Below are 26,045 nucleotides of genomic sequence, written 5' to 3' on the forward strand. Positions count from 1 at the left end.
ATATATAACTAATTAGCCGAAATCAGTGTAAAAATGTCCTTGCTCCTCATGTGCTGGACATCAGTAATGTGCGTGCTCTTGGTTTTAATGCAGTACAAGATCCACGTTGATCATTCCTGCTACATTCTCAGTTATCCGTCAAGTGCTTGTAACAATAAAGCCCATGGCACCATCTTGTAATGCAGAATAATTAATCTTGTAACTCCCTGTATTTCACAAAAAATGTGCATATTTGTTACTAAAATATAAAAAAATTACTTTCTGGTGTACTGATGTCCCAGATGTTATTAATCCGATCAAAAATGTTCATGTCTTAAATAAAAAAATAATCCCAATAATTAATATGTCGTTTTTCCAAGTCTAAAATAAACACATATGAGCCTACCTAGTAAAATGATGTATTTACCAAGAATCTTCAGAACACAATATTCACCATTTTCATTTTATTGAAGCATAGACTATAAAGTTGATAAAGTAGCATCAAGACAAATAAGATTCAATGAAAATAATTATCATCAAAGATACATTAACCTCATATATTAATCAGTTCACACAGATGAGTGATGAAATGTCCTTAAAAGTCACACAGTCCCATCCAGTCAACTGTGATACAGATCATGTGATACATATAAGACATGTGATACTGTTTCAGAAAATAATGATTCCCATCATCACATCTAAACTGGTTTCATCTCCCCATCGTGATCTTCTTCTCTCGTGTCTGGAAACAGTTTGTGGTTGATGTCCAGCACTGATGAGGTGTAGCTTGTTCTCAGCCAGATGATCTCTCAGTCCTAAGATCCCAGACCTGGTCAAAGTGAAACAAACAATGCAGAAGAAGTTGTTTAATGGACAGAGAGCGCAGCTTATGTTCTGTGTGGTTTTAGCAGGGTGAGTAACTATGACCCTTGTAGTACTGTACACTTACCATTCTTCAAGCTGTTTTAAGATCTTTTGAGAAGCTTTTCTCTGAAGACAATTTACCACATCCTCTTCTTTCACTCCTTTCAAGAGCATCACTTGGTCAAAACCCCTCATTTGGCTGATGAGATCATCTGTACAAATAAAAATACTGCAATAAATATGTCATTCTGCAAGAATTAAGAAAAAGTTACAGAAGCAAAGGTCTTGCTCATGAGACATTAGCATGTGTAGTTCTCAGAGACTCTAGAATTCATCTATTGTTGCAGTAAATGTGTTTTTTTCCTCTAGAATCTTTCTCCAAAGTTCCTGACTTCTCTCACAAATGTGTTTTAGTCTGTGCAGTGTAATGCCTGGCTTCAAACCAATCAACTATCAATTCACAATTAATAACATAACATTTACAAAACAATGAAATAATGTCAATTGGTGTTTATATCAACTAAACCAATTTCATGACACTTGTCTGCTAATAAAACAGGTGGTGTGTTTTTAAAAACATAATATTAAAAATGTCCAGTCACACTTTGCTAACATGCTGTAATTGTAATAGTATAAAACTAAATCAAGGCTGACATGACCAGTTCTGTGAGAGATCATCATAAAATGTTGTATAACATTGCTTCAACACACACATACCAGAGGACTTCTGTTTGTTTGAGCTCAAGATGGCCATCTTCATTCCTCATCCTGAGCAAATCATATCCTTGGTCTTCCTTCTCTTCTGTGAAACAAGATAATCTCTACTTACTCTCTGTGCAATTAATATTGCTCATTAAACATAATTAAGTTAATTTAAAGTAAGATTCAGACCAGAGCATTTTTGGAGTAAACAAATGTACCTGGGAAGAGCTGATCATGGCAAGATCCGCTGAGACTCAGTAATAGCTCTTTTAGGTTTTAGGAAGGTTTGTGAGGGTTGGCTCTTAAAATAGCTGTTGAGCTTGATATTTCAGACCTGAAAAAGAAGAACAGCATTATCTGGAAAAAATCCTGTAAGACAGAAGGAAGGACATATTATTAATTACGTGCAGCTTGTACATTACACCTCTGTAAAGATGCTGTATAATTAAATGTTAAATGAATCCATTATTGAAAGCAAGTAATTAATAACAAGCTATAGTCATATGAATTCTTTGATAGTGTCAGATGAGACAGTCCTGGGGCTTGTACAATATCATACAAGTGTTAAACTGGATTATTAAGACTGTGATGTGTTTAGGGATCATTTTTAAGACTTTGACCCTGTCCAGATACCCACACTTGCAGTCTTGGCCACTTGAGAGTGTGTGTACGTGACAGTGTGTGCACAAGACTGTCCCCGGTCTTAATAATGCCAAAGCACAGCGTCCTTAACACACACTAAACCTCTCCAATACTGCTCTGGAGCGCTATACAAAGCTTAGTGTATCCCATCATGCATCATGTTTTGGAATAAATCGTCAGACTTTTTGCCGAGATCTCACAAGAGGTCATGGAAAGCTGTCCAATGTACAGTATGTGAAATATTGATAATTAGATATTAAAAATCTCTTTAAACACATAAGTGTCCCATAAGGCAGTGGCTCCCAATCCTGGTCCTGGAGAACCCCAACACTGCACATTTGAGATGTCTCCCTGATCAAACACACCTGATTCAACTCATCAGCTCATCAGTGAAGACTCCAAGGCAGATAAGAGAGACACCAAAACCGTGCAGTGCTGGGGTTCTCCAGGATCAGGATTGGGAAACACAGTCATCAGGTCATGAAAAGTTCGACACACACTCGTGGTCATCATGCTCACTCGAACACTAGGCCAAATACAGGAAAGACTTCAAATAAGTAATCAAGTGGTCAAGTGAAAAGATGGCAAGTGTGGGTATTTGGACAGTGCAACAGTTTAAGAAACAACAAATGCAGTACAAATTATAACAGCAGGAATTTTTGATAAAAGAGACAAACTATCACAGACTAACTGCTGCAAATATCTGCCTCCGCAGCTTTCTGTCTTCTCCATTTCTGAAGGAATCCCTCTCCAGAAACACCACTGGGCTGACTGCCTTTACGTCTTTTCAGCTAAAAATAAAAATAATAAAAAAGGGGAGAGAAAATAAAATTGAATTATATACAGAATGTTAATAATGATCTGTGAGCAAAATATTTATATATATATATATATATATATATATATATATATATATATATATATATATATATATAAACTGATATGAATGAACTGCAAGATGGAAAAATACATGTTTTATTATTTATTTTTAATTTGATTTTTTTTTTTTTTTTTGGATTCACATTAAAAGGTATTAAAAGCATGGTACAGAACACATGATTACTGTGATATCTGTCATATAAAAGCACATAAAAACACTAACATTACAGTGATACAAACATAGCTGGTTTGGTGATTATTGTATTGTTGTATTGATTATTAATATATCATAGTAAAACTACAGTTACAGTTACTAATGTCCCATTTACTGTGTTTTAACTTCACATTTCATTTATTACTATTGTGTCGTGATTACCATGATTTTACTACAAATGCAACTTACATCATTGATCCTGAAATTAATAATAATATAAAACGGATCGAAGGTCTATGGCACGTCACGTGACAGATAGAGTTTAATCACACTAATTAGCAGCTGTGTTCATTTATTTAAACGCAATGAAACTCAAAGACAGCCGCGGATGACCGATATAATACAGCGATTAAACATATGGCACTAATCTGATTAATAAAGAAGACAGAATACATTTGATAAAAGGCTACTCACCCAAACTGTGGAACTGATAGCAAGTATCGCGCGATGTGTGCTGAATGAGACTTCTTGAACGTGATTTCATAGCGATAAACATCTCATGTCCTCGTGTCGAATTCTGACGCCAAAAGTTTCCCACTGAAAGCAATGAAGGTCGTAGTGCTTCGATAGTCGACGCCGAGAGGCACATTTGGCGTCATAAAAGTGACGCTAGGGGCGCTTGACCATGCTTCGGTTTTTGACGCCTTTGGAGTGAGAATGGGTTGTGCACCAGTATACAAATAACAAAAACAAAAATGACTAAAACAGTTCTAATCAAATGTGTTTGTGGACTTTGGTATGTGAGGACAACATGGGATGGATTTTTTCATAGAGGAAGTGCTATTTTGGAATATGGCCTTGTACTTTGCCCCTGCACAACTGTTTAAAGTTAAAACATCTTTATAATGCATGTTTTTTACAAACACACAGCTTTTACTTTTAGGATTATTGGTGTGATGTTTTTATCAGCTGTTGGGACTCTCATTCTGACGGCACCCACTCATGGCGAGGATCCATTGATGAGCAAGTAATGTGACACAATTTCTCCAAATTTGTTCCAATTCTTTTTTTTTTTTTTAATGGCCAGGAGGTAAATGTTCATTTTTAGGTGGACTGTTCCTTTAATATGTGTAAATCTTATTGTATTAAATATCAAATATCTAACCAAGTGGCATCTACATAAAAATTAAAAAAAATCTTTTTTTCAGTAATTTTTAACAAACTGATCTCAGGGTAAAGTAATTTTCTGGTTCATGCAGCTGCCATAACAGTGATTATGAAAATGTTCCACCAACCTTTGAAAACTCTAAAGTGTCCAAAACATTTTGTTTTAACATTTTATGGGCACAGCTCTTCCTAGCATGCCAATGCATTCTTCAGTGCTTCCCATTGCTAAATTTCCCTTCCTCTTGTTGGGAGCATGTGGTGATGGCTGTTAAGGTTTGCAGGTAAGAGCTTTAGAGCTCCACTTTTCTCACTTGGTCAGTGTGTCCCTCACAGGAACCTCTGAATCAAGAGCATGCTTTTGATCTCATTTCACTTGAACTGCACATTCATTTTTAAGCTCTTTTGCACCCAAGAAAGAAAAAAAAAGCAGCAGATGAGATTATCATCCTTCATCCAAATCAATGTAATAAGATTTGGAAGAGAAGCCATTTGCTGAGTTCTAATTTTGGAGGGTTTAGTGCCCATTCAAACCTATTTAAATGCTTTGAATGTACAATACGTTCTATTTAAAATACTGTAGTAGTTCAGTCCTCTTCGGTGAAGACTGAGCGTTTATGGAAAGCGACTCAGCTCCAAGTTCACCGCCTGCATCTTAAAGAGTCAGCATCTGGTCAGATCTAAATGAGATGATCAATGATGCTAGAGCATCTTATTTATATAACTGATATCTGCTAAAGGAATCCTATAACTATATTTGAGACTATTAACAATATTGTTTCTCCTGCTACATATCTTGCCCCTCTGTTTTCTAATGATAATTTTAATAATTTTTCTCTCATTTTGTGCGACAAAGTAAGGGCTGTCAGGGCAAGCTTTTCACCGTCAGAAAACCATCTTTATAGTTACTCGACGAAGACTGTGAATTTTGGACTCTATTTCCCTAAATGACATCCTTAAGTTAGTGGGTATGGTGAAACCTTCTCAAAAGCCCTGTGGACATTTAGCCTACATTTTTGTTTATGAAATTGATTACATTTATTGGTATATGTAATTATATATACTGTATAGGTGTTTTAAACACACTGATATTCAGCCTCCCTTGAAAAAGAGTAATCCTGATGCAACGTTATTTAACAACTATAGGCCTATTTCTAAACTGCCTTTCATCTCTAAAATCTCAGAAAAGGTTGGGGCAATGCAGTTAAATACTGTTTTGGAGGCTTATAATATATGTAATAAATTGTATTCCGGCTTTTGTAAAAACCATTTAACTGAGACTGGCCTCCTTAGGGTCTCAAATAACATTTTGATGGCTGCTGTTGCAGGTGAATGTTCTGTGCTGATTTTGCTAGATCTCAGCGCAGCGTTTGATACTGTTGATCACTGCACTTTGATTAATAGATTGTACTCTCTAGTGGGCATTTCTGGATCAGCTCTGGTCTGGTTATACTCCTATCGTTCTGACCGAAGTTTTTCTGTGTCCTTAGGAACTTACATGCTAGACTCTGTTCCTTTGTCTTGTGGTGTGCCACAAGCTTCTGTGCTTGGCCCTCTGCTTTTTAATCTGTATACACTTCCTCTAGGCAAGATTATTAGTAGTTTAAAATTAATATCTTATCATTGTTATGCCGATGACATCCAATTATACATTTCTTTTAGTCCTGATAAACAAACTGTCTCTTTTGTAGAATTGTCTAGTCTCCATTAACAAATTGATGGCAGATAATTTTCTGCAACTAAATACTGATAAAACTGAGGTGATGATTTTTGCCCCAGACAACATTACTTCTAAGATTATAGGCAGGTTATTGGAGGTCTGTCATCCTCTGACTGCAGTGACATAAGACATTTGGGTGTTATTTTTGACAAATCTATATTTTTTTAACAGTCATGTAAAGTCTGTAGATTGTTCATGTTTTTTTTTCTATCTTAGGAACATTGCAAAGATTAGATCTTTGGTTTCAAAAAATAGTTGGAGATGCTATTCATCCCTTTATCTCTTCACGCTTGGACTATTGCAATGTTCTACACACTTGTTTGAACAAATCCTCTATGGTTCGATTGCAAATTGTACAGAATGCAGCTGTAAGGCTTTTGAATAGGACTAGCAGGAGGTCACACATTACCCAGTGCTTAAGGCCCTGCATTGGCTTCCCATTGGTTTTAGTGCATTTAAAAATTTTAGTCATTACTTACATTGCCCTACATAGTCAAGCACCTTTTTGTATCCAGGATCTCTCCCCTGGTCGGCCTTTGAGGTCTTCTGACATAGATCTTTTAACTATTCCCAGAACACACTTTAAGACAAAAGGTGACCATGCTTTTTGTGTTGTGGCTCTAAGTCTCCGAAACTCTGGCCATAACATAGAGAACTGTGGGTTCTCACTGCACGGTTTTCAAAGTCATTGGATCATTGTTGTTTTCACACTGCATGACTATATGGGTTTAGCATTTAGTTGTTGCTGTGTTCAAATTGTACGATGGTTCAGCCATAGAATGGTGCATGCACACTTCATGACTTTACAATAGGAAGAATCACCAAAAACTCTGTCTGGTCTGCAGACTATGTTCCACATAACTCCTTCCCAGACTTCCTGCTGCCCTGTATCTTGCTCTGTCATTGGCTGTAGGTCATCACTGATGTATTTTTCAGTCAGAACTAATTTCAAACTCATTTCACACAGCAGGATTTTGAATCACTGATCGGCCCAGATATTTAACATGACAAATATTTAGGCGATTCTCTATGATTGTGTCTTTTATATTTTATACTGCCTGATTGTCACTCACATGAACGATTTGCCTCTTATTTCGGACGTTTGTTGGCAATTTCACAAAACCTGTCACCGAGTGAAAATTGGGGCTAAAATTGTGCAGTGTGTGTCAAAAGCATAAATGAAAACTACAGAAGTGTAAAACTTAGATGCTTTTGTAAGCCCAGATCGGCGAAAGAAAGAGGAGAAAACAGTAAGCAAAGTGTGTTTAAATATAAAGTCAAACATTTGCCTGTGATTTATTTATTAATTTATTTTCAATTTGAATACATTTTATTTATTTATCATTATAGATTTTATTAGTTTTTTGAAAGGTTATGTCCAAAATCAATGGCACAAACCTTATTAACATTTTAGCTGTATTTTAAATTATGCCTTGCATTTTGTGTTTTAGGATTACAGGAAAGGTCTGTAAACTTAAGCTAATGTGTATCATATAAGCCATTATTATTGAACAATGCAACTAGCAACTTAATTCACATGTGATATATGTACTGCAAGGCATCTATCTCCAGCTCTTTTCAAGCTGATATGCTGCTTGGCTTGCTAGCTAATCAGTGGTTTCCTCTTTTTGTGTGATTTAGTGGGAAAACACTTTTTTTTTTAAATATTTGAGTCACTTTTCAAAATTTGCTTTTCAAAAGTTGTCATTTAAATTAAAATCAAAATATTTGTGCAATTTCAGTAAAGTTTCTAGCTAATGGACCCAAAAATGAATTTAGACTTAGAAAAAACTCACTCCACTCCAACCCCACCACTAGCCTCACCGGCAATAGTCCTGGATTTAAATAATTGATATAGCTAACATATGCTAATATAAAACAGAGAACAGGACCAGGGCATTTTCCAGGATCAGGGACAAAGGCCAAAACATCAGTGGCACATTGAAAGTATGACAGATTAAGATTTACAAATTACAAATTATTTTACAAGTATTTTCAAGATTACCTCCAGTAGATCACCTCAGATGTAGTTCTTTATTAATGAAGTAAATGAACATCTGGGTATGATGCCAGTGCTAGCTTGTGCCTCTGTTTTCTCCCTCCTTTCTCTCATCATATGGTCCATTCCTTGAAGTAAATAGGTAGAGGTAAACATTACTTGCTTTCTGTCTCACACATATAAACAATTATTATTAAAAAGTATTGCTCAATGTTATAATGCTTTATGGCCTTGTTTGACTTGAAAATATGGAGAGATATAAAATATCTAGAGATGGCTGTATTTCAATAGTTAAGAGCCTTGTCAAAAGAAAAGGATGTCTGTGTGATGAGGTAAACAATATAAAAGTCTCAGGCCACCTTCTGTCATAACGTTTTAAATAAAGGCTTAAAAAAAATGAGGTATTAATTGACATAAAATGTATTAGGTAAAAGCATTGGGACATAACCAATGATAAGTGTACAGTATTATGATGACTTGTACAAGCACAACGTTTTTTGTGTGGTGTTTCGGAATGGCTATTTAGCAGTGGCTTTGTTTTCAAATTTTACAATGCAACTTTTATATTAGATTTTAAAGCTGAATATCTGGCCATTTATGGTGTCTGATGTCCAAAAGAGCATCCAAACCATGAATGATTAATAGTATCCATTAATATTTTTAGTGCTTATTTGTTCCAACTTTCTTTTTGAGCAGGTTTCTTCAGAACAACGTAATTCAGATGGTCTCAAGCTGTGCCTTCAGTGGACTATACACTCTAGAAAAACTGTAAGTTCTTCTCGTTCCTTATCTTGTTACTGATCAGTGCAATTTTATGAACTTTTATTAGCATCTGCTCCTTCATGAAAAGACGTGTGAAATGAAATAAAGTAATAAATGCATAAAATGAAATGAAAATGAAAAATTATGCTGTTTATATATTAAATATATGTATTTATATATAACAAATTATATGAATATATAATTTTATATATATATATATATATATATATATATATATACATACATACATGTAAGTACTATAATAAAATGTTGTGTTTTTTTATAAAATGAAAACATTATATGTAAAATTCACTTTTGTTAATTTTTACTCATAGAGATAATTCATAATTCTGTCAGAATTCATGGATTTCTGCTACCTGGTGGAAAACACTAGCCTGGTAATACCAGACTTTGCTACTTCACTTTGCTTCGTAGACAGAGTCTGGAATGGCATAATAGAGAAGTGTTTTCTCTCTCGCTAGGGGGCGCTTGTCTGAAGTTTTAAATCATTGGTTACCCGTAAGCCAATCAGATACGTTTAGTTATGACGCATGTTATGCGCCTGTACAGCCGCATCGAAGCACAGACATCATGCATCGAACTTAAATCTATGATTGAATTTCCACTGTAAACCTGTTGTTAAACACTCTTCTTGTTCTGGCTTCAGTTTGAAAAAGAGTTGAATGTTCTCCATAACAGAGCGAATTGCATCCTGTGTCTCGTTTCCCTTTTCCGCAGTCGTTTCGGTTTTCGATTTCTCTAACCTACAATTTAAAACACGGTGCTTAGCATCTACGTCACGGCTCTCAGCCCGCCCTCTGCTCGTTGATTGGCCCGGCTGTTTTCAGACCGGTGGTAAACAGAAAGCTCTGACGCTGTATCAGACTGAGTACAGAAGCGAAATGAAATTGAGCGGAAGTAGGAAGTCTGACGTAGTCAGGCTAGGAAAACACACTATTAAAATAAAAATGACATGATATTCCACTATATCCAATAGATGGCAGAAGAGGATCACTCATTTGTCACGTTTACCATTTCCACTCTGCAAAATAGTTATTTTCACATGTTTTTTTCTTTTTGGATTTATACTTAGAATCATAAATTCTAAAAAATCATCTTTTTGTCAGTTCAGCATCGTTCTGTACTGAAGAATAGAGTAGCAAAAAGTTTTTAAAAAACTCGGATCATCGGATTTACATGAACATATTTTTGCAAAATGGTGCACTACATATAGTGCATGTCCCATTTTTGCACCGTTGTTTGAATATTGAACAATATTACACCCTTGCACGAGACTGTGGCATGATCAATTATGTTTCTTCTGTTATTACTTTAGGTGTGGAGCACAGTGGCATCTTTAGGCTGTAGATCTTTTTGTTTGTGGGGCCAAATGGGGACTGGCTAGGGCTGGGATAAACGATTATTTTTTAAACAATTAATCTAGCGATTATTTTTTAGATGCATCGATTAATCTAGCGATTATTTTTTCAGACAGATTCGATTTCGATTATCTTCCCATTAATTGACTACTAACAATTTATACATGTTGATTTACATATCTGAATGGAAAAACCTGAATTCCTTAACATTGCAATATATGTTTATTGCTCTTAAAATTACAAAATAAAAGACTGACTAAGAATGCATTACTTTGCACTTGTATAGATATAGCATTGAATAAAACCTTGAAGCCTTGAAAACACATAGCTTACTGAAACAAGCTTACTGAACACATAGGGCCTAGTTTACTGAAAAAATGTTTTGAAAATAACAACAACTTGATGTCTAGCATTCAATAAAAAAGGTCACCCAAAATACTTGTTTAGAGCAATTGAAAGAATACAGTAACCAATGTAAACCTGAGGGCTTTAAGCTAATACAGAGAGTGCTTTTCCAAATAAATAAAAAAATTAACAGTGGGAGCCAGCAGCCTGTCATGGAGAAAAAAAAATCTCTGAATGCTCCATTTGAAACTTTGGCGTTCCGCCCTTTTTCTATCATGTCTAATGATTTTGGTTAATATGCACGAGGGACAGAGAGAGAGCAAGACAGCGCTCGTGTAGTTTGAAGACTGTTAGTGCACGCACAGCCGGGGCTCTCACTCGTACGCGCTATGTCAGGCGCAGCAGATATTCTATTCTACATCACTCACCGATCAAATAAGGCTTTGACAGCCGCCAAAAAAAAGATCAATCCAGAAAAAACTCTGGATTGGTTATATAACGTTGGACAGAATGTTGATCCGGCCATCGCGCATATTCAGCGCACATAAGGTAAACGTTTTGCAAACATTTTTTAGAGAAATAAAAAACAGGTCGACGAATCGATGCGCATATTTTGCATCGCTGGCTATTTTTTTTAGGCAGTTTGAATGAACTCCTTGCGACTAGAATATAGTCATTGTCTTTCCTTTTCAGCAGCTCTGAGATTTTGTTTTTGGTTCCGGCAGTGATGAAGGACAAGCCTAATCCTGAGATGATGAAGATACACAGTTGTCACAGTGTCTGGGTTGTGTTCCCTGGGGTTCCGTGTTTCAACCATCACGTAACGTGACAGAAGGACTCCGTCCCAAAGAGAACCAGCGGTATGTCATTTTTCCGTTCCCCAGCCAAGATGGCGGAGAGGCGAGCCAGATATCTGAAGTTAATCGCCCTCCGCCAAGAGGACAATGAAGTGGGTGCCCGACTCGCCATCGTAGAGGGCGGAGGAAGAGGGGATAGGATTCTACCGTTCCTCAAAGCCTGGAGAACGTTCCCGAGCGGGCTGCTGCCGTCCAGGAGGACGTTCTCGAGCGGGCCGCTGCCGTCCAGGAGGACGTTTCTCGAGCGTGCCGCTGCCGTCCAGGGGGACGTTCTCGAGCGGGCCGCTGCCGTCCAGGAGGATGTTCTCGAGTGGGCCGCTGCCATCCAGTAGGACGTTCTCGAGCGGGCCGCTGCCGTCCAGGAGGATGTTCTCGAGTGGGCCGCTGCCATCCAGTAGGACGTTTCTCGAGCGTGCCGCTGCCGTCCAGGGGGACGTTCTCGAGCGGGCCGCTGCCGTCCAGGAGGATGTTCTCGAGCGGGCCGCTGCTATCCAGGAGGACATTCACGAGCGGACCACTGCTGTCCCCGAGGCGGTACCCGAGGCGGTGCCCGAGGTGGTGCCCGATGTTGTTCCAGTGACCGAGGTGGTGTCCGATGCCGAGGCGGTGCCCGAGGCTGTTCCTGAGGCCGAGGTGGTGCCCGATGCCGAGGCGGTGCCCGAGGCTGTTCCTGAGGCCGAGGTGGTGCCCGATGCCGAGGCGGTGCCCGAGGCTGTTCCTGAGGCCGAGGTGGTGCCCGATGCCGAGGCGGTGCCCGATGCTGTTCTGGAGGTCGAGGTGGTGTCCGATGCCGAGGTGGTGCCCGAGGTCATTCCCGATGCGGTAACCGATGCTGTTCCGGAGACCGAGGCGGTGCCTGATGTCGAGGCAGTGTCCAAGGCTGTTCCTGTGATCGAGGCGAGGCTCGATGCTGTTCCGAAGGCCGAGGTGGTGCCCGATGTCGAGGCGTTGCTCGATGCTGTTCCAGAGGTCGAGGCAGTGACCGATGCTGTTCCGGAGGCCGAGGCGGTGCCCGATGTCGAAGCGGTGCCCGATGCGGTTCCGGAGGCCGAGGCGGTGCCTGAGGCCGTTCCCAATGCGGTGCCCGAGACCGCTCCCGAGGCCGTTACAGAGGCGGTGCCTGAGGCCATTCCCGATGCAGTGTCCGAGGTCGCTCCCGATGCCTCGACCGAGGCGGTGCCCGAGACTGTTCCAGAGACAGTGCCCGAAGCCAAGGCGCCTCAGGTCTTCACAGACAGTCCAGAGTCGGGTCAGTTTCCGGTGGACTCTCCGGAGTCGGGTCAGATTCCGGTGGACTCTCCGGAGTCGGGTCAGGTTCCGGTGGACTCTCCGGAGTCGGGTCAGGTTCCGGTGGACTCTCCGGAATCGAGGCAGGTTACGGTGGACTCTCCGGAGTCGAGGCAGGTTACGGTGGACTCTCCGGAGTCGAGGCAGGTTACGGTGGACTCTCCGGAGTCGAGGCAGGCTACGGTGGACTCTCCGGAGTCGAGGCAGGTACCGGTGGACTCTCCGGAGTCGAGTCAGGTTCCGGTGGACCCTCCGGAGCCAAGTCAAGTCACTGGGTGGTCTGCTGCTCCGTCCTGGGGGACTCCAGCCTCAACCACGGGGGCGTGTGGGTCATCTGCTCCGCCCTGGGGGACTCCGACGTCGACGACGAGGACGTGGTGGTCTTCCGCTCCGCCCTGGAGGGCTCTGGCTCTGAACACACGGACATGGTGGTCATCTGCTCCGCCCTGGGGGACTCTAGCGGCGACCACAAGGACGTGGTGGTCATCTGCTCCGCCCTGGAGGACTCTGGCTTTGACCACATGGCCGTGGTGGTCTTCCGCTCCACCCTGGAGGTCGCTGGCTTTGACCACACGGCTGTGGTGGTCCTCTGCTCCGCCCTGGTGGGCGCTTCAACATGCCCTTCTTGGAATTCTGTCTGGTGTTCTTGGTTTCTGTTTTGTTGCTGTCTGTTCCCCCCAGTTAGTCTTGCCCTCCATCCCTCCCCCTGAACCTCCTCCGTTCCTCCTCCCTCCTGGTTCTCCCTGTTTTATATTACATTTCTGGTGTTTATTCCCCATGTTTTTCTTTTCCGGCCCTCCGTCCCTCCCCCTGAGCCTCCACCTGTCCGCCTCCCTCCTGGTCTCTGTGTTGTGTCTTGTCTTGGAGCGTCTGGGAGCCGCTCCGTAGAGGGGGGTACTGTCACAGTGTCTGGGTTGTGTTCCCTGGGGTTCCACTAGATGTCCTCCTTTCTCACGGTGTCTGACACCAGATCACTTCCTGTTCCCTTATTTGGTCACCTTCCTCCTTGTTGTGTAATTGATTGTTTCCCCACCTGTCTCCTGTTTCCTCATTATCCTTCTGTGTATAAATACCCAGTCTGTCTTAGTCTGTGTTACGGAGTCCTTGTTTAATGTCAGTGTATTATTCATGTCCGTCATCCTTGCCTTGTCTTACCTTGCTTTGCCTTGCCCCGTGTTCGTGTCCTGTTTATGTTCCGATTTGGATTCTCTGGTTTTGACCATGCATGGACTGTTACCTCTCTGGATTATCCCTTAAATAAATCATGCTTACCTGCAATTGGTTCTCTCACCGTGTTTCAACCATCACGTAACGTGACAACAGTATGATGTTGTATATCATTAGGGAAAGTCAGCTCTGGATGATAAATGACATCTTACTTTGTACTTTGTAACACAAGTTTTATTATTTTTTACCTGGGCTTTTCTGTTCCAATCTGTGTTCAGTTCATTTAAAAACATCTAAGAAGCAGCACAGTGTGAGACATAAATTAGTTTTACAGTGCTCATATTCATTTGGATTCCTAATAGGGTAATTTATTTTTATGTCTGTGAATCAATCATTAGGTCAGTTTAATACTTAACCTTTTTAACACATTTTCTATCAATTTCAAATCTGTGCCCCTAATTAAACTAATTATCTAATTATCTTTTGTGCAGGTTTCTTAGCCAAAACCACATAAGCTATTTAGGACCAGGTGTATTCAGAGATCTACACAAATTAGACTGGCTGTGAGTATGTATCACATCACATTTAATGAGCTAGAAAAGGGAAAATAGCTTCTTAGTCTTTTTCTTTAAATATCAGTTACAAAAGAAATGCAGGTAGAATGTTGAGACCATTATCAACTGGAAACCATCAGTTAGAAACCATCTGAATTTGTATGTACTTTAAAGAAATTTCAGCTTAAAGACTCATAATAATAATAACTACAACAATACAGGAACAGGCATATTTATCTGTCATTTTATTTAGTTTTACACTTTGTAAAAAATTCATATATGTATTTTTATTTTAGTCAGTATTTCTATTAATATTTTTTAATATAACCTCTCCTTGAACTGTCACCTTATCGTGGTGGAGAGGTTTGAGTACCCGAATGATCCTGGGAGCTATGTTGTCTGGGGCTATATGCTCCTGGTAGGGTCTCCCAAGGCAAACAGGTCCTTGGTGACGGGCCAGACTAAGAACAGTTCATAAAACCCCTTATGGCAGATTTAAAATCAAGGACCGTGACGTCGCCCGGCATGGCGCAGCCGGGGCCCCACCCTGGAGCCAGGCCCGGGGTTGGGGCCCGTATGCGAGCGCCTGGTGGCCGGGCCTTCCCCCATGGGGTCCGGCCGGGCTTAGCCCGAAGGAGTGACGTGGGGCCGCCCTCCTGTGGGCTCACCACCTGCAGGAGGGAGCGTAAGGGGCCGGTGCATAGAGGATCGGGCGACAGTCGAAGGCGAGACCCCCGACGACCCGATCTCTGGACACGGAATCTGGCTTTAGGGACGTGGAATGTCACCTCGTTGGCGGGGAAGGAGCCTGAGCTTGTGCGGGAGGTCGAGAGGTACCGACTAGAGATAGTCGGGCTCACCTCAACGCACAGCTTGGGCTCTGGAACCACACTTCTTGAGAGAGGCTGGACTCTCTACCACTCTGGAGTTGCCCATGGTGAGAGGCGGAGGGCAGGAGTGGGTTTGCTAATAGCCCCCCAGCTCAGCCGCCATGTGTTGGAGTTTACCCCGGTGAACGAGAGGGTCGCTTCCCTGCGCCTTCGAGTCGGGGATAGGTCTCTCACTGTCGTTTGTGCCTACGGGCCGAACGGCAGTGCGGACTACCCGGCCTTCTTGGAGTCTCTGGGAGGGGTGCTGGAAAGTGCTCCGACTGGAGACTCCGTAGTTCTACTGGGGGACTTCAACGCTCACGTGGGCAGTGACAGTGACACCTGGAGGGGCGTGATTGGGAGGAACGGCCCCCCTGACCTGAATCCGAGCGGTGTTCTGTTATTGGATTTCTGTGCTAACCACGGTTTGTCCATAACGAACACCATGTTCAAGCATAAGGGTGTCCACCAGTGCACGTGGCACCAGGACACCCTTGGCCGGAGGTCGATGATCGACTTTGTGGTCGTGTCATCAGACCTTCGGTCATATGTCTTGGACACTCGGGTGAAGAGAGGGGCGGAGCTGTCAACTGATCACCACCTGGTGGTGAGTTGGATCCGATGGCGGGGGAGGAAGCTGGACAGACTCGGCAGACCCAAACGTACTGTGAGGGTCTGTTGGGAACGTTTGGCCGAGCCCCCTGTCAGAGAGATCTTCAACTCCCACCTCCGGCAGAGCTTCGACCGGATCCCGAGGGAGTCTGGAGATATTGAGTCCGAGTGGACCATGTTTTCCACCTCCATTGTCGCTGCGGCTGCTCGGAGCTGTGGCCGTAAGGTCTCCGGTGCCTGTCGAGGCGGCAATCCCCGAACCCGGTGGTGGACACCGGAAGTAAGGGATGCTGTCAAGCTGAAGAAGGAGTCCTATCGGGCCTGGATGGCTTGTGGGACTCCGGAGGCAGCTGACGGGTACCGGCAGGCCAAGCGGACTGCAGCCCGGGTAGTCGTGGAGGCAAAAACTCGGGCCTGGGAGGAGTTCGGTGAGGCCATGGAGAAGGACTATCGGTTGGCCTCGAAGAGATTCTGGCAAACTGTTCGACGCCTCAGGAGGGGGAAGCAGTGCCCTACCAACACTGTTTACAGTAGAGATGGGCACCTGTTGACCTCAACTGGGGATATCGTCGGGCGGTGGAAGGAATACTTCGAGGATCTTCTCAATCCCACCGACTTGTGTTCCGTTGAGGAAGCAGTGGCTGGGGACTCGGAGGGGCACTCGTCCATCACCCGGGCTGAAGTCATCGAGGTAGTTAAAAAGCTCCTCGGTGGCAAGGCACCGGGGGTGGACGAGATCCGCCCCGAGTACCTCAAGTCTCTGGATGTTGTGGGGCTGTCTTGGCTGGCACGCCTCTGCAACATCGCATGGCGGTTGGGGACAGTACCTCTGGACTGGCAGACCGGGGTGGTGGTCCCTCTTTTCAAGAAGGGGGACCGGAGAGTGTGTTCCAACTATAGGGGGATCACACTTCTCAGCCTCCCTGGAAAAGTCTATGCCAGGGTACTGGAGAGGAGAATTCGGCCGATAGTGGAACCTCGGATCCAGGAGGAACAGTGTGGTTTTCGTCCCGGTCGTGGAACACTGGACCAGCTCTATACCCTTTCCAGGGTGCTGGAGGGTTCATGGGAGTTTGCCCAACCAGTCCACATGTGTTTTGTGGACTTGGAGAAGGCATTCGACCGTGTTCCTCGCGACATCCTGTGGAGGGTGCTCCGGGAGTATGGGGTCGGCGGCTCCCTACTTAGGGCTGTTCGGTCCCTGTACGACCGGAGCAAGAGCTTGGTTCGCATTGCCGGCAGTAAGTCAGACCTGTTCCCGGTGCATGTTGGACTCCGGCAGGGCTGCCCTTTGTCACCGGTTCTGTTCATAATTTTTATGGACAGAATTTCTAGGCGCAGCCAAGGGCCGGAAAGTGTCCGGTTTGGGGACCATACGATTTCGTCACTGCTTTTTGCGGATGATGTTGTCGTGTTGGCATCCTCAGACCAGGACCTTCAGCGTGCATTGGGACGGTTTGCAGCCGAGTGTGAATCGGCTGGGATGAGAATCAGCACCTCCAAGTCCGAGGCCATGGTTCTCAGTCGGAAAAGGGTGGATTGCCCACTTCAGGTTGGTGGAGAGTTCCTGCCTCAAGTGGAGGAGTTCAGGTATCTTGGAGTCTTGTTCACGAGTGAGGGAAGGATGGAACGTGAGATTGACAGACGGATCGGTGCAGCTTCTGCAGTAATGCGGTCGCTGTACCGGTCTGTCGTGGTGAAGAAGGAGCTGAGCTGTAAGGCAAAGCTCTCGATTTACCGGTCAATCTACGTTCCTACTCTCACCTATGGTCATGAGCTGTGGGTCATGACCGAAAGGACAAGATCCCGGATACAGGCGGCCGAAATGAGCTTTCTCCGTCGGGTGGCTGGGCGCTCCCTTAGAGATAGGGTGAGAAGCTCGGTCACTCGGGAGGAGCTCAGAGTAGAGCCGTTGCTCCTCCACATCGAGAGGAGCCAGCTGAGGTGGCTCGGGCATCTATTTCGGATGCCTCCTGGACGCCTTCCCAGGGAGGTGTTCCAGGCACGTCTCACCGGGAGGAGGCCCCGGGGAAGACCTAGGACACGCTGGAGGGACTATGTCTCCCGGCTGGCCTGGGAACGCCTCGGGGTCCCCCCGGAAGAGCTGGAGGAAGTGGCTAGGGAGAGGGAAGTCTGGGCGTCTCTGCTTAGACTGTTGCCCCCGCGACCCGGCCCCGGATAAGCGGAAGATGATGGATGGATGGATGGATGGATTTTTTAATATTTTATTTACTTTTTATTTTATTTTGTTTATTACAATACATTTTAGTACAATATATTTTTTACACATTTTATTTATTTTTTATCATAGATGTTTTGGAGAATCACTTTCTCCCTTGGTAAATATGATGCAAAAAAATATAATGCTTAATTAAATTAATAATCAGAATAATAAGCATAATCGCACAGAAAAGATGTGGTCTGTGGAATAGCACTGACTAGTACAGAAAATAGAATGTGGTTTTGCAGAAAGTAGCTGAGAAATATTTGGGTAGCTTGTTGATTGCCAAACACGGACAAAGGTTGAGCAGATTCATGCAGTACTAGAACAAGTGGCATCGAGATATTTGAAATCTGACATTCTAACAAGGTATTTCTTTGTTTAACATTTTGTAAAAGACTTTTCATTATTATGTTTTCCCCCCTCAGAGTACTGGATCACAATCCAGTTAAAAGTGTCACCTATGATACTTTCATCGGTCTGAGGTCGCTGACATTTCTGTAAGTATCTTGCTGTTTTAAAATATTTTATAGTCATTCTCATTGTGGAATTTCATTTAATCAGCTTGTACTTACTGTTATCTCTTTGAGGAAAAGGTCACATTTAATGAAGCTTGTCCCTGTTTCTGATCCTACTGTCTGACGTGTTTTATTAAGTTATAGTTGAGCATTATTTTTTATATTTTTCCTACTTTTGTTTGCTTGTTTCTGTGCACTAAATCAATGCAATGGCACAATGGCCAAATTATTTGAAATGATTAGCAGTACTTTTCAGTTACAAGTCAACAGAAAGGCACCTTGTTGTTCAAGAAACAGCTAAAGCAATCTACAGCTCACAGACCCTGAAACAATTTAGTTTCTGCAACAAACTATCTCTGAGACAACTTTTTGATCTTTTCACCTTAACACAGAACTGTCTGAACCCACAAGATTGCAAACACATTTTACATTTTATATTTCAACATGTGGGTTGCCTGAAGGCCATTGTGCAGCCATTTTTACAAGTAGTAGGAAATTCGTTATCATAATTCCTCATCAGAATGTCTTTAATATTGCTGAAAATGTCCTCTGGCTTCCAGTTCCACTGCTGTGCCAGAGATGACTAGAATACAAAAATGAAATTTACTCCCATCACAACTCTTTTTGTTCATTTACCCCCAGGTCCTCACTGTTTTTACTTATATTTAATATTTTCCTCTTTTCTGCCTGCTTTTATGATTACTTTCTCAATTAATTTTCTATTCTGATTAATGTCTTCGTTTACGTGTTTTACAGACTCTGTCCAAACCTTTTTTCGGTGGGACTACAGACATTTTGCTAAAAACAACAGCAATATATGGCATGATTTCACATTATATGTCACTTCCAGCTTGTGAAGAATAATTGAATGACTAAATCATGTTTAATTTTTTTCTCCACCTTAATAAAAACCAGGGTCTTCTCAGGGACAGCTAACTAGTAATCGAGATATTAAGCATCACTGCAAAGAACAGTCCCCTGTGAGATTGCCTTTCAAAAATGAATATATATATCTGAAGTCATCCCAAAAGAGATTATATGCTTACACAGAATGTTTTCTCCATTTCACTTTGCTTTATGATTATGGTATAGCTAAAATGGTTTCCAGCAGCCTGGCTCAATTTAGCCACTATATGCACAAGCTTAGCTTGCGGGGTCTGTATTTACAGAAAATTATTCTTTGGGAACAATGATGCGGGACTGGACTGCTAAATAGTCAGAAATGTATAACAGAACAAGGTAGTACACATTAAAATAAATATGTGAGCTGATTAAAAAAGTATATATTATTTTTTTGTGATTTGTTGTGAAATAGATACTACTTTGTAAATTTGTTGTGCAGATGTGCGCTGAATAACAAGCACTGCATTAGTCTTGCATTTAAGGGTACAGAAAAATTCACTCTTTAAATTTGCATAATAAGATGAAATATGCATTGCTTGTGTTTAAGTTTAATGTTTTATTTCCTGGTGTTTCTGACTAAATGAATGACGTTCTTTCATTTTTTTAATGTTTTAAATTAATTATATAATAATTAAGAACTCACTTTACAAGAACTAATTTAAGACACAATTTCCAGATAATTATGCTTGTGAAACAGAGGACACCTAATAGCACACAGCTAGTCTGGCAGAAAGCCTTGATTGTTTTTCTCTGAAACTGATTTAGTCATGCGAGGAAGTGTTGCAGGGGGGCTGTTACGTTTCTGCACTAAAGACCTTCTCACTGTAACAGTATGCACATCAAGACATTTTACATTTTAGGTGGTTGATTTAAAAATTTTGATTTCAGATCAATGGTAAACACATCCCTGATGTGGCTGCCCGATTCAAGTCTCTGTCAACATATGCCCTTGCTCAGGTGGCTGTGAGTATTTCCTATTTTTGAGCCTTTTTTCACCTCATACATACACAAATTAGAGAATAAAATCATCCACACCTTTTTCTAATATGAAAAACAGTGTATAAACAGTAGATCAGCAGTAAGCGTATGTGTTTCTGAGAGTGGTTCTGGTTTACGCTGTGCCAGTAGTTGTCATCAGTTGTGTATGGGCCCTTTCAAATATTGGATGACATGACAAAAGTTGAATCAAAGTTGAATTGGTTAAAATGGCTTTTAGATAACCATTCACTGTGGTGGACCGCATCAGTGGGTAAATTTATTTCTGGCACACATGCAACAGGTTAAAGGCTTATTAGAGGAATAAAAAAGAGCTCTGCTATGTTTGCAGTTGTGTAAGGCATCACTGTAAGCCTACCTGTGATTAAATAAATCTAATTCTAAAAACTTCTAAAAAAAAGTTTTTGTGCATGGTACTTTAATAGTGTTAAAGGTTTTAGTGTTAAATTCCATTTATTTCTGTACATGTGCATCTTGTTTAGGGAGAGAAAAAATAAGGCTGTGTAAGTGTATGTATCTCTCTGTATGCATGTGTTTATTCCTGCATGCCCATTAGTTTATTAGTCATCAGGCTCTTTGGTTTATTTGAATAGGTCATTCTAACGTTAACGAACAGAGAGTCTTTAACACTTAGTTGGCGGTCTCTGAACTCAAGACAAATGATACCTCATCATAATCCTCTCTAGTGTTTTGTTATGAGGTAGGTTTGAATTTAGAAAATCTCACTCAGTATAAATCATTTATCATCAGCAAAATTCCACAGCTGTCCAAGTAAAACCACTTAATATAGCTTAGGCTGCTGTCAGCGGTTACTTTGCTTAGATAAACCATCCAGAGAAGACCACGCTCAAAAGCTTTAAAGATCTGTTCGCTCAAGTTTTATAGTCAGCAATTACCTAGAAGCCTGATTTCTCTTAGACAGGACCAAGACCAAATTAATGACCGTCTGATGCATACTGCACACAAAACTGGAAAGCATTTTCTGTGTCTGGCAAGCTTAAATCTGATTGGCAGATTTTAAGTAGCTTCCTGGAGTAAGGGCACACAGGGTTTATTATCAGTCTACTTGGAAACAAAGTCATGTTTACGAGGTACCGGGTGATACAACGAGTGCTTTCGGGGATAAAAAAATAATCTCTAGATCTGCCCGTTTTTCTGGTTAGTGAGAACAAAACAAACTGTTTTCTTTTTTAAAGGGGTGATTGATTGCAATTTTGTTTTTTTAACATTAGTTAGTGTCAGAGGCATCATGCACTCAATTTTTTGAGGGTGCATGAGTTGTGTGTGTGTGTGGATTCTCACCTTTATACATTATGTGGATCTATGGTGGGCAATGGTCAACAACCTAATAATATAATCGATTAACTATGCATAAAAACCTTTCTGTTTACTTAATTAACAGATATGGGGGTGATGCCATAACATATTTTTTATACGTTTATATTTCATGTGAATAAAAACATTGCAAGTTGGGCTACTAATAACACTGTCATTGTACAGAAAAAGAGCAAAGCTGTTTACACTATGAAATTATTATCTTATAGATGCGTACACACATTCGCACTTTGTTGTTTCTGACTACGGAATTTGCCAGAAAGAGGTATTCAGTCAGCGAGCGAGTGAATAAAACATTTTTTTTTTTTTTTAGCATAGCGATGAATCATCTGAACACCTCTGATTGGTCATTGCATTCATAAGCACTACAGCATCATGTGTGATTGGTTATAATGAGCAGTGCTGTAAAATGTGTCTGTACTTGGCTAAGCACCAGCTAGCGAACAATTCAGCAGCTGATGATATGACACGCTGAACAATTTATTCATGCTGATGTGATTGTATTAAATATAGAAAATAATGCTGTGCTGTATTAAAGCTTTAATCAGAATAAAATTTATATTAAAAGCCAACAGAAGCAGTAGCATTTACAAACAACAGCGAATCTAAAAGTATGAGACAGTAAGAATCAAACATACCATTAAGAGCCGTGCTTGGACAGGTTCTGTGCGATCCTATTCATTAATTCTCTGTGTCTCAATCTGGCTTAAATTGATAAGCAATATAGAGGACGTCATTGTTTACTATACAACCATAGCACATCATGAACTTGAGGGGCGGGATGTTTAAATGCATTCTAGAGGTGGTTTAGTGAATCACAACACACTGAGCCATCTGACCAATCTCAGTCCATTGCGTATTTCTGAGGGAGGGACTTCATAATAACAGGAAATAATCAAGGCTTTTTTTCTTCATAATAAGTACTTAGGACTCATTTTCAGCTTTTCTGTGAACAGTTCACTCAGGTAATTATAGTCAGTGCAGAAAGAGGCCGACAATGGACATCATTTCGTTCGCTGTGATTTCTGACGTTACCTATGCAAACAGCTCTAAATTGTGCTGCAATACTCTCACCACTGAATGACAATTTGCCATCTGCTAGCCCAGCCTGACAGTTATCTATCAGCAGTACCATCAAATTCAGGCTCCTCCTCTCGACGAGGTGCTCGCTGAATGAACAATTTTGATGTGGGCCTTCATGAGGCAAGCTGATTATTCATGTCAAGCACCTGTGGCTCTTGATCAAATTTTTCTGTTGCAGGCAGAGAGATGAGTTCTCCCAGTCGTCAGTGTACACGTTGTCTTCTTCTCATATCCTGAAGTCAGGATTTATATGTATTTTTAATTTACAGAATTTTTTTTATCTTTTCTTTTCGTTGGCTTATCTTTCCTTGAAGGGACTTCGCTGAGAACCATGTTGAGTTCTTGAATTATTCCTCTCTGAAGACCTGCACCGAGCTCACAGTGCTGTAAGTGTTTTTACTTGTATTTACCCTCAGCTAAAATCCACTGTAACTTTCATTGTTTTACATGATGGCTATACATATATTGATGCCAGCATCACAATTTAAAATGGCAACATGGCAGTGAGTTTCATTTAATAGTAAATTTAATTGAATGTGGTACAAATGTCTGTTTTAGTTTAAGATGTCGATTTTGGATCTCAGACATGTTTTTTTTTATCCTCAGTTTAATATTTCTAAAAAAAGGAAATGCTTTTTCTTGGTTAGTCATCAGCATGTGAGGTTATGTCTGCATGTGTCTTTTACAAGTGAAGAACCATGCTTGATTCCCTTGTAGAGAATGAAGTCTAGCATGTGTTGAAATCATCTTAATTAAATTTTTTTGTGCAGCAGTGGAGTAAATTAAACACAGAATAGCTTTTTTTCTTGTTTACTGAACAGTGGTTTTCCTTTTTTAAATGAATTCAATTATAATACAAATTTCATTAGGGATAAAAATGCCTCTCTTATGATCTAAACTTTAGGGAGCCCTTTTTTACTGTAACCCTTAAATTTAATTAATATTTATTTTTTATATAATAAACACTCAACTTAAAAATTTAATACAAAAATGTAAATTGCACATAATGCAGATTTTAAATTAACTTCTAAATTATAAAACCTTTTATTTGTTGTTAAAATATATTCATTTACACAGTGGCTGTCATAACAGATTTATTTAAACATGAATTAAATAATTAAGACATCACTAACAGGTAAAGTAAAATATAGTGAGTATATTAGATGATTACATGAGGCATTTAATGTTCATTCATGTTTTTTTCACCTTAAAACTAGTAGTAACAGAACTCCACGCTGCCGCTTGAACTGAGGTGTTTATAAAGTGATCTGTCTCGCCACATCAGAGACTGTCAAAACAGCATTTGTTATTTTATTTCCTGAAATAAAATGGACATAATTTGAAAGACGATACTTTGATTCTTATTAAAAGTTACAATATATAAATCTGGAAATTTCCGATGATATTTCACTTGTGCAGTGGTAAAACAATGCCGCATTTGTTCAGTGCACATGTACCTAATCTAAAGAACCGCAGCAGAACTTTTCGGTATGAATACATGTACCGTTACACCCCTGTAATTCATATTTGTTTTTAAATTAATTTAAAGACCTATTAAATATATATATATATATATATATATATATATATATATATATATATATATATATATATATATATACGTTTGAACATCTTACCAACAAACATACACTTGTTCACATCCTTCTCTTCACTCTCTGAGGCAGAAGTCTCCGAACTCATCCTTTCTAATAATCCTGCTACTACTACCCTACCGCTTGATCCTATTCCATCTCATCTCCTTCAAGCCATTTCTCCTGCAGTTGTTCCTGCACTCACTCACATCATTAACGCATCACTTCACACTGGTGTTTTAGACAGGCTTGTATAACTGCACTACTTAAGAAACCCAGCCTTAACCCATCTCTTTTAGAGAACTACAGACCAGTTTTCCTTTTTCTTTTCATTGCAAAAACACTTGAACGAGCAGTGTTCAACCAACTCTCTACCTTTCTCACACAGAACATCCTCCTTGAAAGCAACTAGTCTGGTTTCGGAAGTAGACATTTAACTGAGACTGCATTGCTCTCAGTTTTTAAAGGCCTAAAACTGGCGAGAGCAGATTCCAAATCTTCAATACTTATCTTGCAGTAATGGATCTGTCTGCTGCTTTTGACACGGTTAACCAGCAGATCCTCCTGTCAACCCTATTGGCAAAGGGCATCTCAGGAACCACACTCCAGTAGTTTGAGTCTTATCTCTCAGATAGGTCTTTCAAGATATCTTGGAGCGGTGAGGTGTCCAAGTCACAACATTTAACTACTGGGGTGCCTCAGGGCTCAGATCTTGGACCACTTCTCTTCTCTGTCTACATGGCATCACTATGTTCTGTCATTCAGAAACATGGCTTTTCATACCGCTGCAATGCTGATGACACTCAACTCTACCTCTCATTGCATCCTGATGATCCGACGATATCTGCTTGCATCTCAGATTGTCTAACAGACATTTCTTGCTAGATGAAGGACCATCACCTTCAACTCAACCTTGCCAAGACAGAACTGCTTGTGGTTCCATGAAGCTCATAATTTCATCACAATTTCACCATGCAGTTAAACACTTCTCCTTCAAAAACAGCCAGAAACCTTGGAGTTATGATTGGTAATCAGCTGACTTTCTCAGAGCACATTGTTAAAACTTCCTGGTCCTGCAGATTTACTTTAATCAACATCAAGAAGATCAGGCCCTTTCTTTCGGAAAACATGCTTCACAACTCCTTGTTCAAGCTCTTGTTCTGTCCAGGCTGGAATATTGCAATGCTCTTTTGGCAGGTCTTCCAGCAAGTTCTATCAAACCTTTCCAATTAATCCAGAGCCTGGCAGAAAGATTCGTGTTTAACAAGACGAAAAAAATGCATGTCACACCTCTGTTTATTAATTTGCACTGGCTACCAATAGCTGCTCGCATAAAATTCAGGACATTAATGTTTGCCTACAAATCCACCACTGGCTCTGCACCCCTTTACCTAACTTAATTACTTCAGACTTATGTGACCTCTAGAAGCTTGCATTCTGCAAGTGAACGTAGCTTTGTTGG

General features: G+C 41.1%; 1 protein-coding gene across 2 annotated transcripts in view; it reads left to right on the plus strand.

Annotated features, from left to right (window-relative positions):
* The window catches only part of LOC113109949 (relaxin receptor 2-like), a 52,152-nt gene that overhangs the window by 18,423 nt on the left and 7,684 nt on the right, over positions 1–26,045 (plus strand). For both annotated transcript variants that reach the window (XM_026273852.1, XM_026273853.1), the window contains exons 6-10: positions 8,800–8,871; positions 14,392–14,463; positions 18,585–18,656; positions 20,466–20,540; positions 23,306–23,377. In XM_026273852.1, the coding sequence (XP_026129637.1) occupies positions 8,800–8,871; positions 14,392–14,463; positions 18,585–18,656; positions 20,466–20,540; positions 23,306–23,377 (363 nt within the window). The remainder of the gene's footprint in view (positions 1–8,799; positions 8,872–14,391; positions 14,464–18,584; positions 18,657–20,465; positions 20,541–23,305; positions 23,378–26,045) is intronic.

This window comes from Carassius auratus, chromosome 10 (genome assembly GCF_003368295.1).
Source record: "Carassius auratus strain Wakin chromosome 10, ASM336829v1, whole genome shotgun sequence".
Classification (NCBI taxonomy): Eukaryota; Metazoa; Chordata; class Actinopteri; order Cypriniformes; family Cyprinidae; genus Carassius; species Carassius auratus.